At 48.0% G+C, this 19,565-nt stretch overlaps 1 protein-coding gene across 1 annotated transcript; it reads right to left on the bottom strand.

The window, feature by feature from the left end:
• Nucleotides 1-13,387: 13,387 nt before the first annotated feature.
• On the bottom strand, nt 13,388-17,977 carry LOC124085396 (BPI fold-containing family A member 1-like). The gene is made up of 7 exons (XM_046433051.1): nt 17,794-17,977; nt 17,461-17,617; nt 16,222-16,329; nt 15,759-15,908; nt 14,447-14,534; nt 13,794-13,857; nt 13,388-13,428 (listed from the first exon to the last, which is right to left on the bottom strand). The coding sequence occupies exons 1-7, from the start codon at nt 17,975-17,977 to the stop codon at nt 13,388-13,390; spliced, it is 792 nt and encodes a 263-aa protein (XP_046289007.1).
• Between the last annotated feature and the right edge of the window lie 1,588 nt (nt 17,978-19,565).

Below are 19,565 nucleotides of genomic sequence, written 5' to 3'. Positions count from 1 at the left end.
GCCAAGAGTGATCTGCCTCTACTGTGTGACCTTAGGCACATGTCCTCCCCTCTCTGTGCTACACCCTGGACTGGCAAAGGGGCTCTGGGTCCCATCCTCATCACTGAGCTGTGCCTGACCTTGACTCAGGTGTGGACATGGAGAGCCCAGCAGGAACCGGTCAACTGCATGACCACATGGCTCTAGGGGCCTGGGACCCAGGAAGGGGCTCTCTCTCTCTCTCTCTCTCTCTCTCTCTCTCTCTCTGTGTGTGTGTCTCTCTCTCTCTGTTTTCTTTGCAGAGCTGGGGATGGGACCCAGGGCCGTCTGCGAGTGCAGGTATCGCTATTGGTCGGAGCATTTGTTACCCTACGGTCCTTACAGCTATCCTGTGGCTGTAGCCATAGGACAAGGGACGAAGTAGGTGTTTAACAAGCCCAGGGGTGTGACGACTCTTCCCTGGGCATGGTTTCCTGTTCTTAGAAACAAGTTGTGACTATCTATGTAGGGCCTGGGAAATGGGGTGTCTCTGGGATATAGGGAGCCCTGGGAATGGGGTTGTTACTGGAACAGGCCTCTGGGGGCAGCTGAGTCCCTCAAATGGGGATGTTTCAGCTCCAGGGGACTCAGGTTGAGCCTTGTGTCTCCCCTGTGGCCACCACTAGAGACACACTGCCAGCGTACCCCCCACTCCCACCCCATCGCCACTCTCTCTAGGTCAGGAGAGTGGAGAGGGTCCCACCTGCAGCCCACAGCAGAATCACAGGCGCCTACACTTGGAGCCCGTGACTTGGTGGGTGTTTTAGGGGTCCATCCCCGTGTCTCTCCCTGATGAAGGCATAGGACAGATCCTGGGTGTGGACACTGTTCTGAGCCCTGGACAGGCAGGAGGACCAGCCCAGCCCTGGCCCTCTGTGTGCTCATATTCTCCTGGGAAGATAGAGTGAGCTAGAGACTGATAAAGTAATGTGAAGTCACCTTGCTCCTGTCTCAGGGGGAGGACCTGAACAAAAAGAACACAGGTGGAATATTGGAGACGATGGCAAGCGCCATGCAGCTTTGAGGGTTTAAGAAGTTTCAGCACCCCCTAGGAACTAGATGTCCCCCAACACACACACACACACACACACACACACACACACCATGTGACTCCCTGTTCATTTTTCATGCATTTGACTTTGAATCTAATTTTGGGGGCTGATCATGCCCATAAGGAAAGGGGACTGTGGAAGCATAGAACAGATTGGTCCTACCATTTCTAAGAGCTTACTACCTGCCAGGCTCAGCCCAGAGCCCATGGGACAGATGGATAAATGGAGGAAGAGGGGGGCTGGGATTGTGGCTCAGTGGTGGAGTGCTCGCCTACCATGCATGAGGCACTGGGTTTGATCCTCAGCACCACATAAATGTAAAATAAAGATATTATGTCCACCTACAACTAAAAATATAAATATTTTTTAAAAAAGAAGAAATGGAGGCACAGAAAGGCTGAATGATTTGCTCCAGGTCACACAGCTATCTGGACCAGAAGTCAGGATTTGAACTCGGGCCTGTCTGATTCCAAATCCTGTGCGCATATCTTTCGGCCAGTGTATGGTCATTTCTGTAAGGTTGTCACCACCTCCTGGGTCCACCTCCATATTTTACTATTCCCACCAACTCCTGGGGTTATTATCTCCTCAGCAGACATTTAGGCAAAATAACTCACAGTTGAAAACTTAGATAAGGAATTTGTGTCTCACAGTCCAAGGTGAGAAACATAATTTCCCACAAACAGAAAGTGACAACAGGCTTACAGAGATGGTGATACGGGTGACAGTTAAGCTGCCTAAGTGCTCACTGAGGGCTGGGTGCTGCTTACTCCCACGGGTGCCTGTGCGTGGGATGGGGGAGGTCTGGCTGAGCCCCTGTCAGAGGCGACACCTTTTTCCAAGGCCTCAGTGGAAACAGAAACACACTAGTTCTGTGCCGGGGGCCAGCCCCAGGGGGGATCCGGGGGTCCTGTACGGAGGAAGAAGAGACAGGACAACAGGTTGCAAGTCAGGAGCAGCCTCCAGCAAAGACCTGCTGCCCCCGGAGGGGCCCTTATTTTAATACCATTTTTACAGATGGTTTTTTTCGGGTAGTTAAAGGAGAGCCTCAAAGCCCGAAACCTCTTTGATTTACATAATTTTCAAGAGTTACAATCTTTTCTGACATACACTGATTACCTAGGATATTGAGTACCTTGTTTAAAATATTATCCCATAACCTTTGCCAATCATGGTTAAGCTTCTACGTTTTCACCTCGATCACTAGGTGCTAGACTACGCAGCTCGGCCCCAGGTCTCCTGACCTTTATTCACTTCCAACTTTACCGCATACCTATAACTATTTCATTAACCTTTAACTTTAAAGCATACTTATGATTACTGGTAAGCTTTCTTACTTCTAAACTAAAATCCCAGTAAAACACACTTAGAGTAGTGAAAGTCTATTATTTAAAAGCCTACTGCTCTGAAGTGCCTTTAAACTACATCTATGTTAATTTTACATTATTCTATTTTAATTTCCAAGGTAATTTCCTTTTTTCATATGACCTATTCAACTGCTTTCTTAAAAAGTTTCCTGATCCTTGGTCAAGGATCACCAATTCTTACGTCTTGTAATCTTTAACCGAAGGGCAGGCACTGCACCTCAACCCATTTGTCATTAACATCAATTATGTGTTTCCCAATTTCAGCATAAATTCCTGTGCAAGGCAGAGGAGGGTGTTGGTGGGGGAATGCATTTGTGTTAGCCTCCTGTACCCGAGGGGGATACCATAAGCTGCCTTCGGTGGTCCTGGTTCTGTGGACACAGCAATTGTTTTTCTGTAGCCAGGTGTCACACAGGTTGTGGCTTTAGGAGATGGGTAGAGTAAATTGTTAACCGTGGGCTCAGGTTTGAGGAATGACACTATTGTTTGTATCCCGAGAGATACTGAAATGCACCTCGGGGCACGTCTTTATGATATCCTTGGTCTCCTTCTGGAATTTTCCTGCAATCTCAGGCAATGCGTACTTGGATGATTGATTGACGTGAGCCCTGTGATCTGTATCATGAGGATCATAAACAAAACTCCTAACACTCCCCAGGGTTCCGGTTTCCAGATGGGGTGGCCCTGCCGCAGCCTCCCCCACGCTGTGACCCTGTCAGACGGGGGTGCAGGAGCCCCTTCACCAGCTCTGGCCGGCAAAGCTGGGGGTCAAGCCCAGGACCTGCCGTATGCCAGGCAAGCGCTGTCCCGCTGAGCCGTGTCCCCAGCCCTTGCTCTGTCTTTTCAAAGCCACTATTAGGGACAGGTGTGGAGACCTCGGGGCCTCCAAGGTCCCCGTTCGCAGGCAGCCTGTGCTCCTGCCAACCCTGCCCGAGCTGTCTGGGGTCACCTAACAATCCTTGGGGGCTTCTGAGCACGTGGAGCCAGACCCCACCTCTTCCCCATGGAGGACCCCAGCCCCGAGGGAAGGGGGTTCTCTGCCTCTTTGTGTCTGATCTGGATTCTGAGTCCTGCTTCTTGTTTGTTTTGCTTTGGTGTCTTCCTGGGGCCAGGCGGGGTGGGGGGGGGGCGGGGGGCAGGGAACCATGTGACATCTCCTTCATGGCCCCCGCAGGGTTGGTTTCCTGTGGGAACGTGGACTGGTCACCAGGGCTTCAGGAGGGGAGATGAGGGCTGCCCTCAGGTGAGTGAGGCACCCCGCAGCAGCCCCTCCCCAGCCCAGCAGGCCTCTGGCTGCTCCTGAGACGCCATCCCCACAGCAGGCCTGGCTCTTAGAGGCTCCCTCAAAGGGAATCTCTCTCCGTCCACCCCCCCACTGCCCGGCCGCCCTCAGTCTTCCTTATTTCTTCTTCAATGGACTGACCTCCACCTGACCCCCTCAAGTTTATTCTCACCACTGTAGCCAGGGCCATCTTGCCTTCCCCCAGGAAGCATTAGAGAAAAGTTGGTTTTTCCAGAGAACTCTATCGACCAGCTCCGTTCTACCATGAGCATTTTACTGCACTTGCTTTAGAATCCGTCCGTCCACCCATCCATCCATCCATCCACCCATCCATCCATCCATCCGTCCATCCACCCATCCATCCATCCACCCATCCATCCGTCTCTCTGTCCGTCCATCCATCCATCTTACTGTTTTGATGATTTCCCCAGGGAAGCCCTTAGGTCCACCCCCCTGGACTCCAGCTCTCATCCTGCCTGGAGCTTGGTATTTGTTTACCGTTCAACTTTCAGCTCAGAGGAGGCCAAGGTGCAGCTTCCTTTTGATTGTCTAACATCCGGGTTCAGCCACCTCAAACCAACACATCAGGTCTGGGGTGCAGCTCAGGGCTAGAGTGCTTACCTGCTTGTATATTTCCAAGCACCATAAAAGAAAAAAAAAAAAAAAAACAACTAGCACATAGTAGAAGCTCAGTAAATATTCTCCTCTGTAGAGTAATGGAGAACAGAGCAGGAGTTTCAAATGCAATGCCTTTAGAGGAAGATTGGGAGAGTCACCTGCTGAGTTAGAGGAATAGTCAGGAGACCAGCAAAGTGGCTGTGAAGCCAACATGGGAAATGAACAAAGGATGTGGGTCAGACAGGCACCGCCGGATTTTTTCTTTTCTGCATTAAAAATACATATCACTGGGTGCAGCAGCTCATTCTTATAGTCCCAGTGAATTGGGAGGCTGAGGCAGGAGGATTGGAAATTTGAGACCAGTCTCAGCAAATTAGCAAAGCTCTAAGCAACTTGGCAAGACCCTGTCTCAAAAAAAAAACAAAAAAAAAAAAACAAACAAAAAAACAGGCTGGGGATGTGGCTCACTGGTTAATCACCCCTGAGTTCAGTATGAATATATATATTCAAATACAACTGGGTTTCATCTATCTATCTATCTATCTATCTATCTCCATAGTCACTTCTACTATATAGATAGGAGTGAAACCCAGTTGTATTTGAATTTCAGATGATGATCAAAAGCAAAATTTTAGTATAATTATATCCCATGAAATATTTGAGATACTTACACTAAAAATCATTTGTTGTTTATCTGAAATGCATTTTAATAGTGATATATATTAATTAAATGTACATATTTAATTTTATGTGCTGGAGATGGAACCCGAGGTCTTGTTTGTGCTCAGCACATGTTCTAGTACTGAGCCACACCCCCCATAAATGCCTATGTTTTTATAAGTAAATCTACAATCCTACTTGATAAATCTGCAACTCTAGGGGACAAGCAGTTCATGTGAGAGAATCCGATGTTCTGGCTGGGAAAATGGAGAATGCATTCACAGTTAGCACCCAGCTGGCGAATAATCAGTGTGCAAAGCAAAATAATTTTTTTTAAAAAAGTGGCTGGGCATGTTGGTGAATGCCCATAATCCCAGATACTCAAGAGGCTGAGGCAGGAGGGTCAGAAGCTCAAGGTCAGCCTGAGCAATGTATCAAGGCTCTTTCTCAAAATAAAAAATAGAAAGGGCTAGCGAACCTTTAGCCCTTTCTGGGGTGCTATCAGATTTGGGCAAAGCCGTGAGTTTTGAATCTACAGCGACACCCTGAACTCTGAAGCCCGACTTCTGGATCTGCTCCCTGGTCCATGGCCCACAAGCTCTGTGACTTTGGGCCTTAGGACCCCAACTCTGTGTAGATTAGATGAGACCCTTCCTTGCAGGACAGGAGGAGCTGGATCCTAGTCACTGCTACCAAATTTTACTATTTATCCCAGGAAGAGATGCTGGGAAGAACCGTTCATCTGCTCCCTCTAGTGGTCACAGAGAGAACTCAGGAACCAGGTTGATCAGGCCCCAGCTCCCTGGACTTCAGTCATTTACAGATCCCCTCACGCCTCATGCCACAAATCAGATGCATTTACCTTTATGTACTTAATATGTTCCTTTAAGTTGTCTCCCTATGTTCAGTTCAAGAAATCTTGTAATAGCAAACTTACCCCATTATTTATTTTTCTCCAAGAATTTTAGGATGAGCTTGTCAATTTCTGCAAAGAAGTCAGCTGGGATTTTGAGAGAGATTTCACTGTATCTGTAGATCCATTTTGGGAGTATTGGCAAGACCCTGTCTCAAAATAAAAAATAAATAAATAAAACGGGCTGGGGATGTGGCTCACTGGTTAATCACCCCTGAGTTCAGTATGAATATATATATTCAAATACAACTGGGTTTCATCCATCTATCTATCATCTATCTATCTATCTATCTATCTATCTATCTCCATAGTCACTTCTACTATTCAAATCCACACACATAGGAGGTCTTTTCATTCACTTAGGTATTTTAAAATTTCTTTCCACATTAATCTCTTTTCAGTATGCAACAAATATTTCAAATCCTGTTCAAATTTATTTCTAAGTATTTTATCTCCTTTGATGCACTCATAAACGCAATTATTTTCTTAATTTTGTTTTTTGGTTGTTTCCTTGGCACTGTATAGAGACATGGCTGATTTTAACATATTGATCCTGTATTCTGCAATCTGGCTGAATTCATTCATTAGTTCTAACAGTTTTTTTTAGTGGAAATTTTGGAGTTTCTATACATAACATCATGTAAATAGATATAGTTTTAATCACTTTTTCTTAATCTTTTCTTCTTTGTTACTGGGGATAGCACTCAGGGGCACTTAACCACTGAGCCACATCCCAGGCTCTTTTCATTTTTTAATTTTGAGACAGGGTCTCACAAAGTCGCTTAGGGCCTCACTAAGTTGCTGAGACTGTCCTTGAAATTACGATCCTCCTGACTCAACTTCCCAAATCTCTGGGATTATAGACACGGGCCACTGTCCCTGGCTTTCTTACTTTATTAATCTATTCATGAACAATATGGCATGGTACCAACTACCTGATATCAAGCCATCCAAGAAAGAAAAGACGCAGAATTGGTTAGAGTAGTCAGAGAGGGTTTTTTTTTTTTTTTGGAAGCAGATTGGTTGGGCCTAAAACTTGGTAGAATTTGAGTGAAACATTCCAGGAGAGGAAATGAAAGAACGAACAAGGCTTGTCATAGGAAAAAATGCCCGTTTATTGAAGAACAGCTCTGCATATTTATAGAGCCGGGGGTGGTTTGACAGTTATGACAGTTTAACAGTTGAAGGGTTTGACAGTTGGCATGGGGTGCTTTCTGATTGGTGGGTAAGGATCATGTGAGCCTGCAGGGCTAGCCTTCCTTGGAAATGAATGGCACCTCCAAAGTGTGGCTGCAGAGTCACTCACAGAACCACCATCCTCTGCTCCGTTGCCTTGAGGGAGTAAAGTGACAGCTAGCTGCTGAGCAGAGTCCCCAGCCTCCCATCTTCAGTTTCTTGTTCATTAAAACATTACCCTGACTCCAGTCAGGACAGGGTAAAGGGCCTCCCTTCCTCAAATCCTCCTGAGGCTCCTATCCATACCACTTTTACAACCTCCAATCTCCATTTAAATATCTCCCAAAGTGAAAGAGTCACATCGACACCAGTTTGGCAGGTGTTCAAAGCGTGGTTTTATTACACATCGATGGAAGTGGCCTCCGCCATCCATTCCTTCAACCTGTACTTGCTAAGCGTCTATTATGTGGCAGTCACGGTTCAGATGCTGGGGATTCAGCTGTGGAGGAGGAGACAGAGCTCTTACCTCCTGAAGCTTACCCTCTAGTGAGGGAGCATCATAGTGAATGGGGAAGGAAAGAAAGAAACAGCAATTTCAGAGCGTTTTAAATAATGTGAACAAAAAAACAAACCAGAGAAATTAAGCGTGAGAGAGCAATTTAAGGGGCCAAATTAAGAGAGGGTGATGTTGTAGACTGAAAGTTTATGTCCTCTCAAAATTCCCATGTTGAAGACCTCATCCCATGGTCCCAACTGGATGGTATTTGGAGATAGGAACTTTTAGTTGGAGTGTTTAAACCATTTACATTTAATGTAATTGCTGATAACACAGGATTTAAACATGGTGTTTTGATATTTGTTTTCTGTATGCATTATGTTTTGTTGTTATTGTTGTTGGGCTTTTTGTTTGTTTTGAGATGGGATCTAGCTGTGTTGCTCAGGCTGGTCTTGAACTCCCAGTCTCAAGTGATCCCTCTACCTCAGCCTCCAGAGTGTTGGGAGTAAAAGCACATATCATTGCACCCAGTTATGTGTTTTATATTTCTTTCTTTTTCAATTACCAACTGACACTTGTGTAGATGTGTATTTCCTAGTGTACGGTTTTAATTCCTTTACTTTGTTTTATGTGTTATTTTCTGAGTAGTTGCCCTAAGGATTACAATAAGCATCTTAATTGTTAAGTCTATTCAGCTTCATATGAACTTAATCTCAATACTACATAAATATTTTTGCCTCTACGGATCTCTGCCCACTCCCTTACTCCATGCTGTTATTTTTATACAAGTTATATCTTTATACATTGTATGCCCCATCATCACAAATTTCTTTTCTTTCTCTCTTCCTTTTCTCTTTTTGGTAATGAAGATTGAGCTCAGGGGTGCTTAACTGCTGAGCAGCATTCCCCAATCCTTTTTATTTTTATTTTTTTTAATTTTGAGACAAAGTCTTGCTAAGTTGCTGAGGGCCTTGTTGAGTTGCTGAGGCTGTCTTGGAACTTGCAGTCCTCCTGCCCCAGTCTCCCCAGTTAGGGTATGTGCCACTCTGTCCCAGCCTCATCATCACACATTTCTAATTATTGTTTTGTCATTTAAATAAAACAGAGAAAAGAGATATAAACAAAAACCCCACTGTCTTTTATATTCGCCTAAGTAGTTAACTTTACTGGTGCTCTTTATTTCTTCCTGCAGTCTGTATCAAGTATCCTTTCATTTCACCCCAAAAGACTCATCAGGGCATGTTCTCTAGTGTTAAGTTCTTTCTGTTTTATTTATGTGGAAATGCCTTACCTTCTCCTACACTTTTGAAGGATTGTTTCGCTGGATATAGAATTCTTGGTTGATAGTCTTTTTTTTTGTTGTTTATTTTTATTTATATATGACAGCAGAATGCATGACAATTCTTATTACACATCGAGAGCACATTTTTTCATATCTCTGGTTGTACACAAAGTATATTCACACCAGTTCGTGTCTTCATACATCTACTTTGGATAATAATGACCATCACATTCCACAATCATTTCTAACCCCATGCCCCTCCCTTTCCCTCCCACCCCTCTGCCCTATCTAGAGTTCCTCTATTCCTCCCATGATCCCTCTCCCTACCCCACTATGTATCAGCCTCCCTATATCAGAGAAAACATTTGGCCTTTGGTTTTTTGGGATTGGCTAACTTCACTTAGCATTATTTTCTCTAACTCCATCCATTTATCTGAAAATGCCATGATTTCATTCTCTTTTATTGCTGAGTAATATTCCATTGTGTATTTTTGCTACATTTTTTTTATCCATTCATCTATTGGAGGACATCTAGTTGGTTCCAAAGTTTAGCTATTGTGAATTGTGCTGCTATAAACAATGCTGTGGCTGTGTCCCTTGATAGTCTTTTTCTCTTAGCACTTTGAGTAAGACATTCAACTGCCTTTTGGCCTCCAAGGTTTCTGATTAAAAATCAGATGTTAGTCTTATTGAGACTTTCTTATACTTGATGACTCACTTTTGTCCTATTGCTTTTAAGATGCTCTCTTTGTCTTTTGTTTTATTATAAATTGTTTAAGTGTGAATTTCTTGTTGAGCTCTTTGAAGTGATGATTATTTTTTTAATCAAAATTGGAAAAATTGAAGCCATTCTTTCAAATGTTCTTTTCTCACCCTCTCTCCTCTTCTGTGACTCCCATGATGTGTATGTTCATATGCTTGATGACCTTTGAATCTTTATTCATTTATATATATATATATATATATATATATATATATATATATATATATATAATTTCTTCTTTCTGCTCTACAGATTAAAGAATATCAATTGATCTGCTACCAAGCTTGCAGATTATTTTCCTTGGCCTGTTAAAATCTGCTGTTTCATTTTTTAAGTGAATTTTCCATTTCAGTTACTGTACTTTTCAGCTGCAGAATTTCTGTTTGTCAATGATTTCTATGACTTTATACACATTCTCTATTTTCTAGATTTTGTTCTGAGATTTCCTTTAGTTTTTAGATATGGTTTCTTAACATATATTCTCCGAACATATTTAAATAGTGAATTTAAGTTCTTGTGTAGTGAGTCCAACACCTGAGATTCTTTGGAGACAGTTTTTCATGGGTATAGGCCAAGTTTTCTTGTTGATTTGCATGTCTTATACAAGTGTTTTGCATATTTTATACAAATATCTGGTTTATTAGCTGAACACTGGATATTTAAAAAATATAATGTGGTAGTTTCTGGAAATTGGATTCTCCCTCCCCTCAGAGTTTGTTATTGTTACTGGTTGTTGTAGTTATTTGTTTAGAGACTTTCCTGAATCAATTCAGTGAAGTCTGTATTCTTTGTCATATGAAGTTTCTGTAGTCTCTCCTTGGTTATCTTAGTGGCCAATTAATGGTTATGCTGAGAAAGGCAGTCTTGTGTGTGCAATCTTTCAAACTTCTGTTTAGTCTCATGAGAGTGAGCCTTGGGCCTGAGATACCTCCTTACCCTAAGATGAGGAGCTCACATGGTGTGTACATTATGTGGTTATAGCTTTTCCTGCTTCAAACTCAATATGTACTCCTTTTTTTTTTTTAAGTGTCTGCATCAAAGGCCCTCAAATATGTCCCCAGTTTTCAGTTTTCAGACTCTATTAGGGAAGGGGAGGAGCCTCTAGGCTCAAGAGCAGTGAGCATAGCCAATTGCTTGGTACCAGTGACTTGGGTGGGGGGACTTGTTAACCATGGGGAATGATGCACATTATTGAAGTCCTCTTGCTCTGTCTCCTCTCCATCTAAGTGTTTTTCTACCCAGTGCTGACTGTGTTGTTTTTCTTGGAGATTCCCATGCAGATGCATTGAGCAGAAGTGCGTAGAGTCTACCCTGGGGACTGGTGACCACTCTCTCCCCGGGGTTCATAACTGGTATACACTCTTCTACTTATCAGTTTGGCACAGTGATCAGAGTTGCCAAAGAAACACACCATGGCAGGGTATAAATGCAACTCCACTCTACCAGGGGAGAGCCAGCTCCCTGGGTGCAGTGGGTTGGTTGAGGCTGGCCACCATCTGGCTGCACAGAGATAAATGAGATGAGGCATGAACTCCCATGGAGTTCTGGGGGTTGGAGATGATGTCTGGGGGAGGTAGAGGGCCTGGTACAGAGAGTGCTTGAGGACCTCTAGTGAGATGTGTTTTCTTGTAGTGCTGAGCAACTCTTGGTGTGGTTTAAAAATGGGGGAGAGTAGACAATCAAAGGGCAAATATGGAAAAAGTCCAGGAACGTCTCATGCAGCTCAGTTGTGGTTTGTCTGATATTGGATCATTTTAGACTCAAATGTCTCGGGTAGAATGACACATCAGGATGGAAACCAGGCATGTAGGTCCCACCAGACACCAGTGGCCCTGTGCCCCTGTTGAGATTAAGAGGGAATCCAGGGAATTCAGACTTTAGGGGATTTTGGATACTGGTGCTTACATGACAATATTTTTAGGAAATATTAGGGGGAAAATTAACCTGGTGACATTGCAGGGGAGGGAGATTTGGGGCAAATTCAGTGACCCAAAGTGTTTTTCTGCTTGTGGTCATTGAGCTTGTGTGAGGGCCTCTTGGGCTATTTTAGGGTGCTGGTGACCATGGTTCCCATTGTGAGTGAGTCACAGGGCTGACATTTGGCTGCTTGTGGCATAGAATGTCACCATCTCCTGAGGAGGTATGTCTCTGCAGAGCTAAGAATGTGAGCCACACAGTGGGATGGGTGCTCTTTGGCCTGACACCTGAGGTACCCAAACACCCGTGGGCTACTCAATAGAAAGCGGCCTGCAGACTGGGTGGACCAGGGGGCATTGCTTTCTCAACTGGGCACTGGCTGCAGCAGGGCTGTTACAGACCACCTTGTCCCATGGACAGTTGGGCTCGGCTGGCCCCACAGGCATCCAGGGCCCAGAGCTGCCAGTGGGCTCTGCAGACTAAGTGCTGAGGTGCTGCCCTTGGCCCCTGGAGTCCCAGGTGTCCTCCCTGTTCCTCAGGCAGGGACAAAGATGGGGAGGTTGTCCTTGAATTGGCTGGTACCTTTTCTCCATCTCTTCACCCAGCGGGTGACCCCGAAGCTGTTGAAGTCAAGGATGCCCCACAATCTGGATATTCGGGCCAGTGGGTCCAGATGGCTCCAAGAAAACAAATTGTTCCCAAAGAAAATTGGAGACATTACCGAGAACTAGAAACTGCCTGGGTCTGGCCTGTTGACCCCTCCAGGCCCACGCTCTGTTGTCCCCAGCCACCTGGGTCAGGGCCAGTCCCAGCCGGGAGCCCTCACGTGATGCTGAAGAAGCACAAGATGCCCTGGTGCAGAAGAGGAGCGGTTTTATTTGGTGGGGAGCAGGGGAGGTTCCGCACACCTAGGGGGAGTGTTAGAGTCTGTAAACAAGTCAGGATGGCGCCTGGCAAAATGCCAGAGGGAGTGGTTTGTGAAGTAACGCCAGCGAGCCATGAAGTGTGGAGATTCCTGATTGGTTGACTGCTGTATCTAGTTTATGCTAATTAGATAAGCTGTGTGGAATGTATAAATACCCCTCCTGTCCTACAATAAAGGGCTCCCACTCCTGCTGTATCAATCTACACAAGTTGTTCATCACCCCCCGGCTATTTTGCTGCAGCCAGAGGAGGAGGTGGCACAGGCTCCCAGGGACGAGGCAGCCTTGTCATTTTGTAGGACGTGGGGCCAGCCTTTCCTGTCCTGGGCAGGAGCGGGTGGACTGCAGCAAGAAGCGGGTCTGTGGGGAGAAGAGCCCAGTCAGCAGGGAGACTCAAGGTCATGGACTCTTATTGGTATTGATCCAGCATCAAACCTGCCCTCCAGGGGGACAGAAGGAGGCTGAGACCCTGGGCCTAGAGGCTTGGCCTTATTCACAAGGGTAGCCCAGGCTGGATCATGCATTTGAGAGCGTGTGTCCATGAGCTCAAGTGGACTTGCGTGTGGTGATTCTGGATGTGTGTGCTCAGCTCTTGCTCTTTCTTTTGTGCTTTGTGCCTGATGAGGTGAGCATCTGCTCCATCACATGCTCCCACCACGAGGCACTGCCTCACCGTGACAAGGGTCGCCCATCAATCATGGACTGGAAACAAACTGTGGGCCCAAACAAACCTTTTTTGTCTTGATAATTTATTACTTTTGGCATTTCGTTACAGGGAGGGAAAGCTGACTTATATAAGTGTCATTAGTCTCAAGACCCCTGCTGCCTCCTACCAGCAGAGTAACAGACTGTCCCAGATCCTGTGGGGCAGGGAGCCACACTAAGCAGCAGAGCAGAGACCAGGGTCCTTTCAGCAAGGCCTAGACCCTGATGACAAGATTCACTTCAGGGATCAGCTTGTCTAGAAAATGAAAAACAAAACAGAAAACCAGTCTAGAGTCCTGGTCGTGAGGAGAAGGAGTCAGGGAGAGCCACATTCCTCCTGACGTGGAGGGCCAGCAAGTGGGGCTGCTGGAGACCCGTCATGCTCAGGCTGGTCGGATGAGGACGGGCCCTTCCACCCAGGGCCCAGCTGGTCTCAGTGTCAGGGCCAAGGAGGGCAGCCTTTGACCTCAGAACTTTCCGGATACTTCAGGGGAACAAAGAAACCAAAACCAAGGTAAGGTGGAAGCAGAGGCCCGAGCTGCCCTGTGGTGTGCAGGGACAAAACCCCTGGGGACATGGCTGCTCTTGCAGAGGGGGAGAGAGCTTGGAAGCACCACTTACGAATGATCTCATGCACCAGGGGGATGTCCAGTTTTTCGAGAACGCCATTGACCAGACGGCACACCTGAGCCAGGCAGAGAGGGGAGTTACCAAAGGGGCACCCGTGGGACACCCGGGAGCATCATCGTCTCTATTGGGGGTTCTCTGGGGAAGGTTTTCTGTCACTTCTCTGTGTCTAAGCGTTTGATTCTGAGCAGGTGTGGGGACGAATGTCTCAGGCACTCTAGGCAGAAGGAGAAACTAAAGGCATGAGGGACATTGGGAAGGGGCCTGAATGTCATGTTGAGGTGCGTTCACTCTGACTTTGCCTCTGTGGAAGGTTCTGGAAGGCGGTTTCTGGCCCTAGGAGACACCCGAGTCTAGCCTGGAAGACCTCTGGTCTGCAGCCATGGAGGGCTGGTGGGGCTTCTCAGGCAGGGCCGACCCAGTTCAGCTGCGGTGTGGACAGGCACGGGGCCTGGACCAGACTGTAGCCCACCGAGGCATTTGGAGGGACGGAAAGAACCAAGGACAGATGTAGCAACCGACAGACTGATGGACGGGTGGAATTACTTCTCAAACTGAGGGACTCAGGTAGCTCACCCCACGACTCTCTCAGCCTGAGAATCTCTGAGGCGCACGGATCAGGGGAGCCCCCAGCCCAGCCCACCTACCTTGCCCTGCACCAGCTCAGGAAGGACTTTATTCAAGATGCCCGTGAGGTTGTCCACGAGGTCTTGAATGGGGAAGGGAGCAAAAAAGCTGTGGGTGTGACTCAGGAGCCGAGGGTGGACCTGGAAAATTCTTGAGAGGGACACAGTGTCAGCATCAGACCAGGCCTATCCCCTCACCCCATGTGCAGCCAGGGTCCTACCCAGAGGGAGTCACGCCCTGCACACACAGGCACCAGGGGGAGGAGCCCACAGCCCCAGGACAGGGCAGGGGGAGAGAGAGCTTGGAAGCACCACTTTGATTTTCACAAGGACATCAAAGTATGACCCATGCTCCCTGTGGAGCTAGGAGGACTCCTGAGATGGCACGTGAAGACCTCGGCCATGGGGCCATGATTCCTACATGTTGGGTATGATCTCAGCCTTCCCAGGTGACAGGGGACTGAAACCAGTTTCCTAATCCAACATCAAATTGATGGGAAGGTGGATGGATGGATATGCGGGTGGGTGGATGGCAGCGGAGGGGTCAAATGAAGGAAAGCTTGGCTGGACAGAAGGGTGGATAGATGGATGTACAGACAGACGGTTTGTTCAGAGCATGAATGGGTGATGGTGGGAATAGTGGTAAGTCTGCACCAACGTCTAAGGGCCTGAATCACTCAAACTTAAGTCTGTCTCTCTGTAAGTCAGGGAGCCGGAGCCAGAGCCAGATCCTTGGCAATGGCTTTAACCCAGTCCCATCAAGGCCCAGTGAGGACCCTAGTGAGACTTCATGTCTGTTTGCCCCTTAGGGGACACAGCACTTTCACCCATGCTGTCTTGGGGGCTTTATCAGTGACCCCATGTAGTTCCACGTTACAGATAGGCAAGCCACAGCCACGCAGGAGAAGACCATTCAAGCTCAGAGGCCCTTCACCTCCCCTCAGCCCTGTCATAGCTGAGGCTTAAACTCAGACATCTTGTTGCCTAATCCAACGTCAAATTAGTCATGGTGGCCTAATAAGGATAAGTGAAAACTTTACCCTTCCATTTACTTATTAATCCGTCTATACATCTGTCCACACATATATCCATCCATCCATCCTTCCCTCCACACGTTTAACCATCTAAACATCCACCTCTATTAATCATCCATTCATCACCAACCGCCCACCCACCCACCCACCCACCCTCTCCTCCATCCACCCACCCACCCCTTATCCATCCTCCCTTCCATCCTCTTCCTCTTCCATTTTCCCAACATTCCATCTTTCCATCAATCCACCCACCATTCCACTCTGTTCCTCGGGGGCAGAGAGTCAGCCCTCGGCCTTACCCGTTAAGCAGGGAGATCCGCAGGCTGCCAGGGGAATGGGTGCAGTCACCAAGCACCAGGTGGCTCTTCCTCTCATTGTCTTTCACAACCAAGAGTTCCGCAGTGATGTTGAGCTTCACGTCCAGCTCCAGCAGACTTCCCACCAGGCCCCTGGTGAGGAGGCAACCCTGATGGCATCTGGCCTCCACATTCCACGGTGCAGCTGGTTTTTCCCCTTTTCAGACACGTGAGCCTCACCTGACCCCACCTTGCCCACAGGTGCACGCAGCTCACTTCCCCCAGGAGACCCAAGGCTCACAGAGGTCAAGTGAGTTCCCTCGGCACCCAAGGTTGCTCGGCAGAGTGGCAATTGAGCTGCAGACGGAGGCTCAGGTCGTTGCACTCCCACCCCCTGGTGCCTCCCCAGAGACCTCAGATCTCCCTTGCTGAGCCACCATTCCTTCCACCCTGGGGACCTACTCACGTATTCACTTTAAGTATCAATCCCAGAGGGATGGTGACGTAGAGGCCATGGGCGCTGTGGCTCTGCACATAACTGAGTTCCAACAGCTGGGGATTGGTGACCTTGATGCTGTCCAGGGTGCAACATCGGAGGGAGAAACATCAGCTCCTCGAGCCTCAAACCTGGACACCACCTTCAACCCCAGAGACCATCCAAGGGGAGGAGGAGCTGCCCACCAGGACCACGGAAGACAATGTGGGTGTCTTGCAGCCAGAGCCACACGGGTGCTGAGCCTCACAGCACTTCTCCCAGCCTCTGCCAAGACTGGATCCTGACATGGATGACGCCCTCTTCGTCTCAAGTCTATGAGGTCATCAAGGAGGGGACTGTGTCTGGGTTGGTGGCCTGCTGTGTGCCAGCTCAGGGACTTACCAAGGAAGGGGCTGCCCTTGTGGGTGGATGGGAAGGTGGGTGGATGGATATGCGGGTGGGTGGATGGCAGAGGAAGGGGTCAAATGAAGGAAAGCTTGTCTGGACAGATGGATGGACGGATGAATGGATGGATGGACGGTTTGTTCAGTGCATGAACGGGCGATGGTGGGAATAGTGGTAAGTCTGCGCCAACGTCTATGGGCCTGAATCACTCAATCTTAAGTCTGTCTCTCTGCCAGTCAGGGAGCCAGAGCCAGATCCTTGGCAATGGCTTTGACCCAATCCCATCCAGGCCCAGGCTGTGGCCACTCACAGACACCCTAGTGCTTCTGGCTCAGTGAGCTCTGGGGTGTCCCATGGGAAGCACCACTTCAGAACTTTCCACAGACACCGCCTGGCTCTGTTAGTGTCACTGATGACACCTTGGAGGCGGGAGCTGATGTTCTCCTGCCTCCATCAAAGTCCACTGTGTTCTCAGCGGGGGAGGGAGGAGATGGCAGTGGTGCAGAGGAAAATAGGTCGCCCTGGACTCAGGAAGTTACAGTGACATTCCTTGCTCTGCATCTCGTTAAGTGAGCACAGGCCTGTCCCTGTGCTCAGTGTCCTCATCTGTGAACTGGGCATCATTAAGCTGACCTTGAAGGGTTGTCCTGAGGACTGTAGATGGTTCTGGGACGTACTTCAGGGACTGGAGAAGAGGGCCAGTGTCCCTGCCAACTGAGTCCCGGCTGCAGGCTCAGGCCACCGCCCCCTCCCTCAGGGCTGCCACCTGGGGCTGGCAGATCTCAGCTGCTTCTGGGGTCCAGGGCAGTATTTAAGTCAACTCACTAGAGGATGTTGTTCAGGATGGAGAGAGAGGAAGCCAGTTTTCCGAAAAGGCCAACCAGGCCACCGGAAGTGCCCCCTCCAGGCTTCAGGATGTTCAAAAGCTGGAGGTGTTCCAGAATGTCCAGCAGACCCCCAAAGAGCAGGCCATTGCTGAGAGCTGGAAATGAGTAGAAGGGCCTCTGAGGGCACCTCTGTCACCTCCAGGCCCTCAGTTCCTCTCCCCTACTCATCGTGCCCCTTCTCCTACCAGATGGGGTGTTGTTTATGCACACCTGTGCACACGCGCACACACATGTACGTACACACCTCTGACAGAGGCCATCACAGACTTACCATCCCTCAAGCTTCCAGCAAGATCTATGGCATTTGAATCCAGGGCTGGAGTCAGATCCAAGGACAGAGTCGGGTCCAGGGGCTCGGGCAGGCCTGGGTCCAGCGGCACGGGCAGGCCTGCGAGCTGGGCTGTGACCTGGGCCAGCAGCCCACAGAAGACAATGAGGCCCCCAGTGTGAAACATCTCTTGGTGTCTGTGGACAGAATGAGTCCAATGTGGCACAAATTGGTCTCCTCCCCAGAGCACCTGGAGGTGACCAGCAGTAATGGCTAGACTGCTGGGCGTTTTCTCTGTGCCAGGCGACAGGTTGATGGCTGTACCCTGGGTGACTGATTTCATCTTCAGTATCTCCCAAGACATGAGCCCCTATCACTTGCACAGGTGAGGATACACAAACCTAGTGACCACAGGTAACTTCCCCCAATGTCCCCAAGGTTACAGAATCAGGGAGCTCTTGGGCTTGAAGTAGAGACAGTATTTGAAGCAGCTCTGCCTGACCCCCAGGCCTCTATTTAAGTGATCATCAGATTTACTCAGGTACACTCACATTTTGCTGGGGGATTGCAAATTGGCACAGCCAATCTGGAAAACATTATGGAGATTTCTTGGAAAACTGGGAATGGAACCACCATTTGACCCAGCTATCCCTCTCCTTGGTCTATACCCAAAGGACTTAAAAACAGCATACTACAGGGACACAGCCACAGCATTGTTTATAGCCGCACAATTCACAATAGCTAAACTGTGGAACCAACCTAGATGCCCCTCAATAGATGAATGGTTAAAAAAATGTGGCATATTTACAAAATGGAATATTACTCAGCAATAAGAGAGAACAAAATCATGGCATTTGCAGGCAAACGGATAGAGTTAGAGAAGATAATACTAAGTGAAGTTAGCAAATTCCAAAAAACCAAATGCAGAATGTTTGATATAAGGAGGCTGATTCATAGCGGGGTAGGGAGAGGGATCATGGGAGGAATAGAGGAACTCTAGATAGGGCAGAGAGGTGGGAGGGGAAGGGAGGGGCATGGGGTTAGAAATGATGGTGGAATGTGATGGTCATTATTATCCAAAGTAGATGTATGAAGACACGAACTGTTGTGAATATATTTTGTATACAACCAGAGATATGAAAAATTGTGCTTTATATGTGTAATAAGAATTGTCATGCATTCTGCTGTCATATATAAATTAAAAAAAAAAAGATTTACTCAGCAGCTGGGCTCACTTAAGGAGTCCCTAGTTCCACCTCCTCTGAGGAATTCCACCGACCTTTCTGCAGGGCTGGGATGGAACCCAGGGCCTCGTCCTCGCTAGGAGAGCGCTCTGCCTCGGAGCCTCCCCAGCCCAGTTCCTGCTCTTCAGACCAAGCAAATGAAGACTTCAATTTGCCAGTGACTGGAGCACCGAACTGCTTTGTCACCTCCCTGCTAAGCGGATGGCTCTTTGGTCTGGTTTGTGGATACCTTTGCAAGTCACCTAATATCAGAAGTCACCCGGCCGCAGTGAGCATCTCAGACCACACTGACAACCCCAAGTCAAATTCCTGCCCTGGAGCTCCTGGCTGAGGGTGTTGGAGCCTGATTTCCACGTCAGCATTGCTGGTCTCTTTGGGAAGTGGCCATTCCCAGCCCATGAACTTGGCCAGTTCTGTTTCCAAGGTCCCCCCCAATGACCCTAAGTGCAGTCTGCCAGTTTCTGCCCCATACTGAGGAAGCTGGCACCCTTGTCACCCAGAGTAGTGGGGGGGTAGTTGAAGGGACACGTC

The sequence above is a fragment of the Marmota monax genome, unplaced genomic scaffold, assembly GCF_021218885.2.
Source record: "Marmota monax isolate L192 unplaced genomic scaffold, Marmota_monax_Labrador192_F-V1.1 WCK01_AAM20220418_F8-fsc00014, whole genome shotgun sequence".
Classification (NCBI taxonomy): domain Eukaryota; kingdom Metazoa; phylum Chordata; class Mammalia; order Rodentia; family Sciuridae; genus Marmota; species Marmota monax.
Note: the sequence above shows the minus strand (reverse complement) of the source record. Positions and strands in the feature narration are given on the sequence as shown.

Coding starts and splice junctions, on each gene's coding strand:
- LOC124085396 (XM_046433051.1), bottom strand. CDS start 17,977: ATGTTTCACACTGGGGGCCTCATTGTCTTCTGTGGGCTGCTGGCCCAG. Junction 15,909..16,221: donor TTGATACTTAAAGTGAATAC/GTGAGTAGGTCC, acceptor CCTCCTCACCAG/GGGCCTGGTGGGAAGTCTGC. Junction 13,858..14,446: donor CTGAGCTGGTGCAGGGCAAG/GTAGGTGGGCTG, acceptor TGCCTGGCTCAG/GTGTGCCGTCTGGTCAATGG.